Raw genomic sequence first — 12,221 nt, forward strand, 5'->3', positions numbered from 1 at the left:
AAGAGATATTCTCCCAGCAAAAGACCCAGAGTTTCAAATAATGTGGTCTGTATGTGACCTGGCTCATTAAACGACCAAAATTAGTATAAAATGAGACCTTACCTCTTATATATCAAGAAAGCACGTAATGGCGGAATTCACGATCCCACTCTCTGCACAATTTTCGCAGCCACTTTCGCTTAAAGGTTCATCATTGTCTATCCAACCCGGATATATAATGTAGAGAGAAAACATAGTATTTACCTCCGATTTCTTCCCTCTAATGCAAACACACTTACGTAGAAATGTGGACTCTGTGGTATTTGGAAACCCTGCATGGCAGCACACGGCATCAAAACGCCGTAAACCCCACTGTTCGTGTGGTGTTTCCCAACTCTTCTTTTCCATGACCTTACCAACGGGTGGACCAGGTCTTTTCGATATCCAAGAGGATGTCAGAGACATCGAACATCCCGTCTTTCACGTCAAATATCGGACGAACTCCTCTGGAACGCTCGAGTCTTTTGAAGACAGTGTACCAGAAAGACTCCCCGTGATCAAGATTCTTGGAACTGGCGGCACAATTGCCAGCAAGGGCTCCACGGCTTATCAAACAGCAGGATATCATGTGGACTTGACCATTGAGCATCTCATCTCTAGCATTCCAGATCTTTCCCACACATGTGAGTTGCATTTCGAGCAGGTCTTCAATCTCGACTCGAAAGAGATCACAACAAAAGAGCTTTTGACACTCAAGGCCAGAACCCAGGAAGCCCTCGACAATCATGACGGTGTGGTGATCACGCATGGAACTGACTCGTGTGAAGAAACGTCATTCTTCTTAGATGCTACATTAGACTTTCAAGACAAGCCTGTGGTGATCTGTGGGTCTATGAGACCTTCTACTTCAGTATCCGCTGACGGCCCCTCTAACTTGTATCAGGCCTGTGTCGTTGCTGCTGATAAGCAAAGTAGAGGAAGAGGTGTCTTGGTCACTTTGAATGATAAAATTGGTTCTGGTTACTACATCACTAAGAGCGACGCTAACTCGTTAGACTCCTTCAAGTCCTTGGGACACGGTTACTTGGGTAATTTCGTTAACAATGAAGTTCACTACTACTATCCTAGTGCTCTCCCCACTGGAAGAATCTCCTTCAAAACCTCGATTTTCGAGGAAACGATGCCTGAGGTAATCATCTTGTACGCTCATCAAAGCTTCAACAATGAATTGATCAATATGGCTGTCGACAGAATGAAGGTTGCCGGCATTGTTATGGCTACTATGGGAGCTGGCTCTCTTCCCGATAGGACGAATGCCCAATTGGGCGAATTGTCAGCCCTTCACGGAATCCCGATCATATACTCCAAGAGATCTATGGATGGTATGGTTCCTCGGGGATCCATGCCTAAGAACAACAACACTTATTTGATTGCCGGGGGTTATCTCAACCCACAGAAGAGCAGAATTCTCCTCCAACTCTGTCTCAACGCTGGTATGGACATAAAGCGTATCCGCAAGGTGTTTGCCGGTGTTTACGGTGGTTGATGGACTACACTCCTTCAATAATACGCGAATTAACTGCTGCTAAACAACAAAACTCCTAGATAAAATATTGCTGGGGCGGGCATAACCATTATTTGTAAGCGTTATCGACATCCTCCTTGTAGGCTGCCAAGATCTTTCTTCTCTGCAACTTCTGGGCCGATGTCACGAAGCCGTTCTGAGGGGTCCATTCGTCATCAACAAGGACAACGTTCTGGATCAACTCAATACCCTTCAAGCCTTGGGACTTACCAGTAGCCACCAATGCCTTGTGAACAGAGTTGATGGCCTTCTTGTCATGGCATAAAACAGCAAGCTCCTTAGTCTGCAATTCGGACTCGGAGTAGACCTTGTCCTCCTTAAGATGAGTCTTGAAATGAGCCTCGTTTGGAATGACGATAGCGATTGGCTTGACCTTGTTCTGGTCGGCGTAGACACAAATGTTCAAGACAACAGAGTTCGACCTGTAAACAGACTCTAACTTCTCCAAGGCAATGTACTCACCATTGGCAGTCTTAACCAAGTTCTTTCTTCTGTCGATGATTTGCAAAGCACCGTTGGAGTCCCACTGACCAATGTCACCGGTTCTGAACCAGCCATCCTCAGTGAAGGCCTCCTCAGTCTCCTTAGCGTTCTTGTAGTACTCCTTGGTGATGGGAGCACCCTTCAACAAGATTTCACCTTGGTTGTCCTTGGCAAAGTAGCCTGCCTCAGCGACATCGATCAACTTAGCAGTAACAGAGCCGACAATGGTACCAGCAGAGCCGTATTCGTACTTGTTGTGCTCAAGAATACTCGAGTTAGCACAAGTCTCAGTCAAACCGTAACCAATCAACATTGGGGCGATCAAGGTAGAAATAAATACTTGAGTGTCTCTAGAGACTGGGGAGCCACCATTCAAAACGTGGTGCAAGCAGCCACCGGTAGCGGCTCTCACCTTCTTGAAAACAATATCAAAGATAGAGCCACCAGGGATCTTATTGTTGTTCAAGACTGTCTTAGCCTTGTAGGAAGCCCAGAAGATCTTCTGGGTGACGGTTGGCAAAGCCTTCACCTTGGCCAAGATACCCTTTCTGACAGTCTCCCACACAGCAGCGACTGCCACCATAATAGTGGGCTTGAACTCTTGTAAGTCAGACTTACAGTTCTTGACGGAAGTGTCAGTCAAAGTCTTGACATTGGCGTAACCAAGACAGCCACCCCACCAGAAGGTGAGGATCTCGAAGACCAACTCGAAAATATGGGCCAATGGCAAGAACGCAATGACACGATCGTTCTTGGAGACCAAGTCTCTGCCTGCACAAGTCGAAGGACCGGCAACACCAGCAACAATGTTGGCATGGGTCAAAAGAACACCCTTAGGGTCACCAGTGGAACCAGAGGTGAACATAATGCACGAAGTGTCCTCAGGCTTAGCGGTGTACTTAATCTCCTCGGAGGCCTTGTCCTTACCAGCCTCTACAACTTCGTCGAAGGAGATAAACTGAATGTCAGGACGAATCTTCTCAATTTCCTCCTTGGCCTTCTGGGCCTCCTTGTAGAATTTGCCACCGGCACGCTTGTCCTCGGGGTCAATCTTGTCAGAGTGAATGATGGTCTTGACATTCTCGGCCTTCTTCAAGGGGTTGATCAATTGGCTCAAAAGATTGTTGTCGGTGAACACAGCGTTGGACTCAGTGAGCACCAAGGAGTGTGTCAAACCCTGCTCACCCAAAGTGTCGTAGGCAGTGACAATTGGGATGTTCTGTGTCTGAGTGGCCAAGTAGGTCTTCATCCACTTGTGGGAGGTGGAGGCAAAGATGTGCAACTTGTTCTCCTGGTTAGGCTTGATACCAATCTTAACCATACCGTGACCGTACTGCTTGATCAATTTGAGCACCTCGGGGTACAGCTGGTACTTGTAAGGAGCCATCTCAAAGAACTCCCAGTCCTTGTCCACCTTGGTCTCCTCGCCATCGACAATCTTGGTCACCTGCTTGGTCTCAATGTGCACCTCTCTCAAGTCTCTCCAGCCCATGGCCTTACGGTCACCGTTTCTCTTGACACACTCCTCGAAGAATTCGGGGAGGGTGGTAGCCTTGGAGTCAATTGGTCTTTCCAAAGGAGCATCTCTCTGAGCGGCTCTTCTTCTTGGGGCGCCTTCGCCCTGTTTGGCCTCGCCGACTTCGACAGTAACCAAACCCATGATGTTTTTGCGTGTGTGTGTTTGTGTGTTTTTTTGCGGTACGCTGAGGGGGACAATTGGGTATCGAGGGTATTATATAAGTTGCGGGCGGAGAGGAAGATAATCGGTTGTGCACAGGGGCGTCAGAGCCCTCCCCGATGACAGTCTCATGACCAGAAAGAGGAAAGGCTGAAGCGGAGCAAATGCCGAGTTTCAGGCTGGCAAAAATTTACATGAATTCTTGTCGAATTCTTTGATTTGTCGCTTTTGACGAACTTTCCCATCTTGTTGGGTCAGTATTCAGCTTCTGGTGCTTTGCTGTGCGCAAGTTTCACATTACGGTGCGCTTTTGGGTACAAAGAAAATGCCACTGCCCAGAGATTCGAACCGAGTGGCTGCCCCACAAAGGTGGTTCCTCGGACGCAGAATCTCGAGCGCAGATTGTGCGAGATTATCCTGAAGCATCTATTTCGGTCTTAGCTTGATCTTTTTTTCTGATTTGTTCTTTCGTTTCGCTTCTACTCACTTGCCCCAAAATAAAGACAGCACTACGGGGGTCCGACAAACGCCGAGGAGCCGCGGCTTTCGATCGCCTTTCCTCTAAAGGAACGGCTCTCCTGGGCTTATGCTCCTTTCGTGCCCAGTTCGTCACACCTTCTTGCCCTCATTTTATGCTTTGTTTAAACTCGCGCCCATTGTGGATTTGCTTTGTTGGGTCGCACATGCCGGGTCCTGGCTGGCTAGTGGTAGCCTATACGGCGCCTTGGCGGTTTACTTGCGATCGCTCAAGATGGGTTTTATTATTACGAGGAACATTGTTATTAATCACTGATATTATTATTATTATTATTTTAAAAACTCTTCTGTTTTACGACACGCCTTAAACCAATCTCTCCTCGAATCTCAATTCGTTCACCAAGGGCAATCCCCTCAACAAACGCAACAAGTTCTCGATCGCCAATCTTTGCTTGTTCAAGCCATTGATGGGCTCAAAGCCTGGCTTGGCCAATGGAGCCTTCAACCAGTAACTCAAGAGAGTCAAGACAGCGTAGAAGTTGTCGTACTCCTTCTCGCCCACCTTCTTGTAGCTGACTCTCTGCAAGAACTCGGTCATCACAACCAAGTCAATGATCAATGGAGTGGCCAACAAAGAGTCCTCACACACATTGTGGATAGAAATCTTGTTGTGTCCACCCAACATTAACTCAGAGTAGTACTCGTCCATAGCAACCTTAGAGTCACCCACAGCTGGCATGTACTTAATGACAATACAGTGGTCCACACCATTGCCCTTCTTCTCATTGTACAAAATGTCGTTGGAGTGGATCATGTCGTCAATGACGGAGGCCTTCGAGATCTCCTTAGAACGGAACTGCTTGGGGGCAGACAAGTTGTAACCGTCGTTGTTACCCAAGTGGTTGTAAGAGGCAACGGATAATGGCTTGATACCGGCGTCAACCAAGAACTGGGCCAACACAGACTTCAACTTGGTCTGGCCAGACTTGAAGTCGTCACCACCAATGAAAGACTTGTGCTTCTCGGCCAACTCAATGGCACCAGGAACAAAGGTGTTCTGTGGAGAACCGTTGATGTAGGCAACCTGCTCCAAGATACAAGCCACGGCGAACACGGTGGATGGGGAAACCTCATCGTGAGACTCCTTGATAGACTTGATCAAGTTGTCGGCGGTGTCGTTCACACCAGGGATAATGTCGGAGTATCTCTCAGTGTTGGCAGTCCACAAGACAATGACCTTGTCCAACTTGTTCTGCTCCTTGAAGTCTTTGATGTCCTTTCTGATCTTCTCGACATCGCCCCACTTGTTCTTGGTGGTGACCTCACCGTTGCTGTCGACGTTGGACACATTGTCGGCTCTGTCCTTCTGGTTAAGAGCGATAAAGTCAGGGTAGTACACCGAAGGCAATGGCACGATGGACTTGGTGTAACCAGCCACCTGTCTCTGCAAGTCGACGTCCAAGACCTTGGCTCTCTTACTGGCCTGGTCCAATGGCATCTTGGAGATATCCCAACCACCAACGACAAGGTCGTTAGGGTGCACCATTGGCAAGATCGAGTTGAATGGAGCGTACACATCGTTACCTTCCTTGTCAACACCGAGCTTCACGGTAGAGGCCTGGGTGACGGAACCAAAGTAGTTTGGTTCAACCTTACCTTCCTTGTTCTCGAAGGAAATGTTGTGCTTGTTAGCCAAGATGGCGTTGACCAAGGTGGTACCGTTGTTACCGCCCAAGCCGACCAACAACAAACCAGTCTTTGGGGTCTCCAAGTCGACCTTGAACTCGTAGTCGGTGGCAGTTGGAGTGACAGAAAGAGAACCAGCCTCCTTCTTCTCGACAATGGCCGACTCGTAGGTGAACTTGGTGTAAAGAGAACCGTCTTTGGTCTCAGCTTTGGTGTTGAAGTTGACAGACATGTTTGAAGAATAAATTAAAGAACCAACTGGATAGAGAAAGAAAAAAAGAAGAAGAGAACAGAATCAGCGGGCAATCGCCCACCTTTATATATTGCAAAATGGGACCCCCTACTCCCAAAGGGTTGGGCTTAGCTGCAAAACATGGCCCCGGTTAGGCCTGGCTTTCCTGCAGCTTGGCCTAATTTCGCCGAAATTTCGGCGGGTGGCTCTGTCGCATGCAGGTCTTCACATGCTATCCACCGGCCAAATACTGTTTTGGGTGTTTGTTGAACACCTCAGCCGCCAGGCTGGATTTCCATTGGCTACCCAAAACCCAGTGTTTGCGGTATTTCCTGCGCAATCCCTAAGGCCGTGTACCGTGGATGTGTATCTCAAAGAAATAGGGGAAGCACAGAACCAATTGATCGCAATTGCCATAGTTTACCAAAATCTTATCATGATCAATATTCAGTTTTTTTCAAGCCTCATACCGATCCGTTTGAATCAGCTGGAATTGGGGGTTAGGGGGAGGCACGTGCAAGGAGTGGATCGCGGGTGGAGACAACGGATAGAGCTGCACCGGCTACGTAATTGCCACTAAACATCCGAGTCATTCTGACTTCTTGAAATTGTACAAGCAATCCTTCGTTTGTTTGCCTGGGGAAGGTTTATTTGTAATACTATCGAAGTGTATGTGTTACAATTATGTTAGAAGCCCGTGTGAGACGTACCCCATATTATTTCATCCTGCTTGATTCGGCTTATTCGTGCTAAGCTCCCCAACAATGAGAATTTGCAGCGCCCATGATTCCGAGGTTGCAACATGGTACCGAAAAGATATATGACGTAGGGCAAGAATAAAAATCCGAGGCAGACTTTAGATTAGGTCAGTTCCGAAAGAGCCATTTGTTGTAACGACTTCTTCATGCACTCGGCCTTTTCTTCAGTTTGTTAGAAAATCATTAGACTTGGAGATCAACCTGCTTGATCGCATGTAAAAATGGTGTAACAAAGATCAAAAGGAAGGAATGACAAATTGTCAAAAAATCAAACGTATCAGAAACGCAGTTGTTACAATAGCCTTTTCACAATCACCATAAACTTTCTCATATTTACTATTGCTGTATTTGGTTCCCGGCGGTATGGCGGCTTCGTTTTTGTGTTCCCAGACACTCCCGTACGGACTGCTCGACCTAGGGATCTATGTAAATCTAGAATTACTTGCGAGTAGTTTATAAGGCGTTCTAAAGCAGGGAGCTCTGGTTTGATGGACTACGTCACAAAGAGGTTAGAGGACGGAATGAAGTGTTGACGAAGGAAGGAATTTGGGGTGGTTGTGCACAGGTTGCTCTGACGTGGATCAAGATTGGCTTCGGGCCAAACCTTAATCTTTCCGATGTGGTTGTTTCGACTGAATCAGGCTGCATCCAAAAGCTTGTTTCGATGATCTCTGTTTATTTGTGTATGCTGCAGCTTTGGGTTTATGTTGCAGCCATATGGATGCGGTTACACTAGTGTGGGCCGGATATACAGTGGAAGGTACCGCGTGGGCTGCTTACCAGATCACCCTGGAGATCAAGGGACACTGCAAATAATAAACCCCATATACATTTTTCAAGGCACGGGCGCCAAATCAATATTCCAAAACAAGGAGAAATTACACCTCCTCGCGTCTTGTTCCTGCTTTCGTGACTGGTGCCTGCGAAGGTTGGAGAATGCGTAACCATGAATCTTTCGCGATCAGCCACGCTACACCACCTTTGTGCCTCACAAAGACTGTCTCAACTGTCTATGCTCTCCAACACATTTGGTTTTTTGAATGACCGGAAATAGGGGTACGTGAGCAAAGGTGGTCAATTGCGTTTACAATGTGTGTAAGTTGATATCAGATTGCAGCCATTCCCAACTCGCACCACCTCATTTCTCACCACTCCTCCACTGGCAGGAGTACTCCACACTAGCGGAATTCTCCACACGTAAACATCGTGGCTAAGTCTCGCAGAATGACAATTGACTATATAGATTCAGATCAGAATGATTGCTCCTATTCTACCGGTCCGCCTGTTCAGCAGTAGCTTAAACCTAGTATGAGGCGGTGAGGCGCTCGTAAAACACTACCAGCCACTGCGAAACTAGTGCACCCCGGATAGGACAGGTCTACGATGAAAACGACGAAGCAACCAATATGACAAATTATTGGCTTAGTCTCGCTACAGCAAGAAGAGCCTTCTGTTGCATCGATTTGGGAATTTAGTCGGACTATTTGGGAACACTTCACCCAGTTGGTGCTGTCAGCCAGCACCTCTTGACATTTGTCTCAGTCCACGGAGCATTAAACGAGACGCACGCAACAACCAGATGCCGAACCACACCACAACGGACTAAAGTCACAAACCTCCATGCAGTTGAAAAACAATCATGGAAAACGCCATAAGCCCATTTTTTGTTGAAAGGCGGCGGCTGGCGCTAGGCGCCAAGGTGAAACTTACAATAACTGCCGCTTCGAAAAAAAGCAAAACAAAGTGGTTTGAAGTGGTCTGGTACTGAAACAACGCCGCGCAGCAAAAAGGAGTCTTCTAACGAATAAGAGACCTCTTTGTGTTTAGTGGTACCGCGAAAGTGGCCTTTCCGACGCGGCCTTCACGCACGCAATTCGCCTACACGGCTTTCGGTCTGTTTACATGCACTCCGTGCGTCACACTTGTTGCAAAAAGTGCTGGATCTTACGGTCTTTGCAGCCAGATGGAACCCGTTGCGATGAAGGCTAAGCCTAAATCGAACACTCGGTGTCCGCATGCGGCCGCTTGCCTCTCCTTCACAGAGGTTCACGCAAACAATGCATGCACGGTGTAACCTGGAGCTGAGTGGGTAGGACCCCTTCACCAATTACAATCGCGTCTAACCTCCTTCTGAAGATTTAAATACCCTTGGTCTCTCCTCTCGTTGGCTTTTTTTTCTCTTTAGGATTTCCAGTCTTTCTTTAATTAATCCCAGTCACTCCTTATACCCCAGGCTTACCCTTGTGGTTTGACTTATCACCAACTTCAGTCCTTCCTTAACTACTTGATACCCATAGTCATTCCTTTTAATACCCCAAACCAGTGAATAATGTTTTCCCAGACATTCCTTTTACTCCTCGTTTCGCTCATTGGAAAGGTTCTCGCCTTCTCCGCCTCTTCTAACAAGAACATGGCCGTCTACTGGGGCCAGAACTCTTACGGAAACCAGGAGAGATTGAGCGCTTACTGTGACAACGACGACACTGACATCATCCTTGTCTCTTTCGTCACAGGTTTCCCTGAATTGTCTTTGAACTTTGCCAACCAGTGTGGTGGATCCTTCAGCAACGGTGTGCTCCACTGCCCTCAGATTGGTGAGGACATCAAGACCTGTCAGGACAAGGGTAAGAAAATTCTTCTTTCCTTGGGTGGTGCCGCCGGCAGCTACGGCTTCCTGGAGCCGAACGCTGATGAAGATGCCGAAAAATTCGCCGAGGTCTTGTGGAACAAGTTTGGTGCCGGTTCCGATGATGAGAGACCATTTGACGATGCCATCGTTGATGGTTTCGACTTCGACTTGGAGAACAACAATCCTCTTGGAACCGTGTCTTTGTCCAACTCCTTGAGAAAGCAGTTCGACAACGACCCATCCAGACAATACTACTTGGCCGCTGCTCCTCAATGTGTGTACCCAGATGCTTCCCAGGGCGAATTGTTGGCTGAGACCCAGATTGACTTTGCCTTCATCCAATTCTACAACAACTACTGTGCTCTCGGTGACAGCTTCAACTGGGACACTTGGCAAAAGTTTGCGGAGGAGACCTCTCCAAACAAGGACATCAAATTGTACGTTGGATTGCCCGGTGACACCACCTCTGCTGGCTCTGGTTACGCTGACCTCGACAAGGTCAAGAAGAACGTTGGCTCTGACATCTTGAACAACAAGAACTTTGGTGGTTTCATGTTGTGGGATGCTTCTTCCGGTGCCAGCAACAAGAACAGCGACGGTGTTTCTTTCACTCAGCAGCTCAAGAACTACCTTTTGGACAATGTTGAGAAGGACACCCCAGCTTCCACCACTTCCTCCACCTCTGCTGCCACTACTTCTGCTGCTACCACCTCCGCCAAGTCCACCCAGACTTCTGTTGCCTCTTCTACCAAGGCTTCTTCTTCCAAGGCTTCTTCTTCCAAGGAGGCCAAGCCAACTAACGGTAACAACGGTGCTGCTGCTGTTCCCGGTGTTCCAGCTGAGAGCTCCAAGACCACTGTTGCTGCCGATGCTACCACCACTAACGCTCCTGAGGGTCCAATGGTCACTGTTACCAAGCAGAGACCAGGTACCACTTTCACCACTCTTCGTGTTTCCTGCTCTAGTGACACTCAAGTCAACACCGTTGATGGTCATGTGGTCACCGAGGTTGTGACTGTCACCAGAGTTGTGTCCACCGCTTACTCCACCAAGACTGTGGAGGCCCAGCCATCCGCTTAAAGCTGGAGGGCTGCGCTACTTAAGCGGTGATGTAAAGAAAAATAATAAAGTTTGTACGTTGATGTTTTGAAATATACTAAAATTTGATGATTTCGGCTTCAAGGCCTCGTAGAAGTTTGCGAGCTTTTTGGTTAATGTAGATCGGAGCTGGCTCACCGAAGCTGTCCACACTTTCATCGTCCTCGTCGACATATTCCACAGGTGAAGATGGAATTTTCAAATGCAATAGTGGTACTGGGCTTGTATCAAATTGACGATGTGCTTGCTTTGTCAATGGAAATGGCAGTAGTAGAAAGAAGAACGACTTCATGCGGTCCAATGCTGTCTTCGCATGAAAGTCGTATACTCCTGCAATCTCCCGGATCGTGGCAGGTTGTATACGTTTCTTGTAATTTTTGCATTGCACAAATACTTGAATCAGACTTTCTAGATCAATAATTCGTGTTGCTTCGCTGTCAATCGCGTCGTTATATTGTTTCGACGCGGTTAGAATGGATGTACGAGGATATTTTTTCAACTTCTGAACATCGGAGAGTGACTTCCAATAAGTATTAAGATTCCACTTGCCGAAAACATCGACACCATTATCCCCTGCTCCTCCCACTCTCGTCATATCATAGCAGTTTAGCCTCTTCTCTAGAAACTCTTTCGCATAAAGCTCATAGAGGGTGCCTCTGAAGATCGTCGTGGTGACATCTTTGTCATTGATCCGGACATATTCGAGATAGTCCTTGGACGTCTGGATATCTCTTACGCAAGATCTATATCTTTGCTGGGCATGTCGGCTTAGATGCTTTCGTAGTGATGCCATATAGTTCAAGCGTGAAATACACTACTGATATTTGGTTCTCAAAATGCGAACTGATATCGTCAACTCGTACTCTGAAGCACGATATGCAATTACAATCGATCCTTTTCTCCCTACTTGCCCTAGCAAGCTATACGCAAGCAGCTGAAAAATCACTCGATATCTACAGCAAGTCTGTCAAAACAGGTTCGATCGTCAGCTTGGGCCAGATCAAGTATGACACGGCTACCAATACGACCAAGTACCTAGCCACAAACGACTTACCCAGCCATGATAGCATATGCATAGGTACAAAGCAGCTTCCAAGTAAAGAGTGCTTTACATATCTTGAAACTACCGAGACCACACCCAAGGGTAAATTCGCCTTGTTCTTGAATGGTGATAGAGAGCTCACGGAGATTGCTCTTTATGCCGGGGAAGAAGATTGGGACAGTCAATTGATTGAGTCATCATCCGCTCCTTTGCCTAACTTGAAACCCTTCGTCAGACAGAAGCAAAAGCCGAAGGCAGAGCCAGTGAAACAAAGTCATCCGGAAAAAGACTGTTGAGATAGACGGTAAGAAGACTGAAATTGAAGAAGAAATCGAAGAAGTGATTGAGGAGGATGAAAGACTGTGGTTGCAGAAGAACTGGATGTGGATAGTTGTTCCACTCGGTCTCTTCTTGATCATGGCCCCTGAGGAAGAGAAGAAGCAAAACTAATGCGGAATACACGATTTAGAGAGAATTTGAACTAATTGCGTATTAGTTTGTCTGTATTGAAAGAAATTGGTGTAGGTAAACAATTCGGACGGTGACGATGTTGATGAGTGACAAGGTTAATGGA

General features: G+C 47.3%; 6 protein-coding genes across 6 annotated transcripts; 3 read left to right on the top strand and 3 right to left on the bottom strand.

Annotated features, from left to right (window-relative positions):
- Positions 1–385: 385 nt before the first annotated feature.
- Positions 386–1,525, top strand: C7M61_000778 (asparaginase; the record flags this gene model as incomplete). The annotated part of the gene is made up of 1 exon (XM_024856206.1): positions 386–1,525. One exon carries the CDS (start codon positions 386–388, stop codon positions 1,523–1,525), a length of 1,140 nt encoding a protein of 379 aa, XP_024715805.1.
- Positions 1,526–1,613: 88 nt separating this feature from the next.
- FAA4 (long-chain fatty acid-CoA ligase) lies at positions 1,614–3,707 on the bottom strand (the record flags this gene model as incomplete). The annotated part of the gene is made up of 1 exon (XM_024856207.1): positions 1,614–3,707. The coding sequence occupies one exon, from the start codon at positions 3,705–3,707 to the stop codon at positions 1,614–1,616; it is 2,094 nt and encodes a 697-aa protein (XP_024715806.1).
- An 859-nt stretch (positions 3,708–4,566) lies between these two features.
- INO1 (inositol-3-phosphate synthase) lies at positions 4,567–6,120 on the bottom strand (the record flags this gene model as incomplete). The annotated part of the gene is made up of 1 exon (XM_024856208.1): positions 4,567–6,120. The coding sequence occupies one exon, from the start codon at positions 6,118–6,120 to the stop codon at positions 4,567–4,569; it is 1,554 nt and encodes a 517-aa protein (XP_024715807.1).
- Positions 6,121–9,207: 3,087 nt separating this feature from the next.
- Positions 9,208–10,587, top strand: CHT3 (Cht3p; the record flags this gene model as incomplete). Its single annotated transcript, XM_024856209.1, has 1 exon — positions 9,208–10,587. One exon carries the CDS (start codon positions 9,208–9,210, stop codon positions 10,585–10,587), a length of 1,380 nt encoding a protein of 459 aa, XP_024715808.1.
- Positions 10,588–10,663: 76 nt separating this feature from the next.
- C7M61_000782 (uncharacterized protein) lies at positions 10,664–11,398 on the bottom strand (the record flags this gene model as incomplete). The annotated part of the gene is made up of 1 exon (XM_024856210.1): positions 10,664–11,398. The coding sequence occupies one exon, from the start codon at positions 11,396–11,398 to the stop codon at positions 10,664–10,666; it is 735 nt and encodes a 244-aa protein (XP_024715809.1).
- An 83-nt stretch (positions 11,399–11,481) lies between these two features.
- On the top strand, positions 11,482–12,097 carry C7M61_000783 (uncharacterized protein; the record flags this gene model as incomplete). The annotated part of the gene is made up of 2 exons (XM_024856211.1): positions 11,482–11,910; positions 11,936–12,097. 2 exons carry the CDS (start codon positions 11,482–11,484, stop codon positions 12,095–12,097), a joined length of 591 nt encoding a protein of 196 aa, XP_024715810.1.
- Positions 12,098–12,221: the final 124 nt, after the last annotated feature.

The sequence above is a fragment of the Candidozyma pseudohaemuli genome, assembly GCF_003013735.1.
Source record: "Candidozyma pseudohaemuli strain B12108 chromosome Unknown scaffold00001, whole genome shotgun sequence".
Taxonomy (NCBI): Eukaryota; Fungi; Ascomycota; class Pichiomycetes; order Serinales; family Metschnikowiaceae; genus Candidozyma; species Candidozyma pseudohaemuli.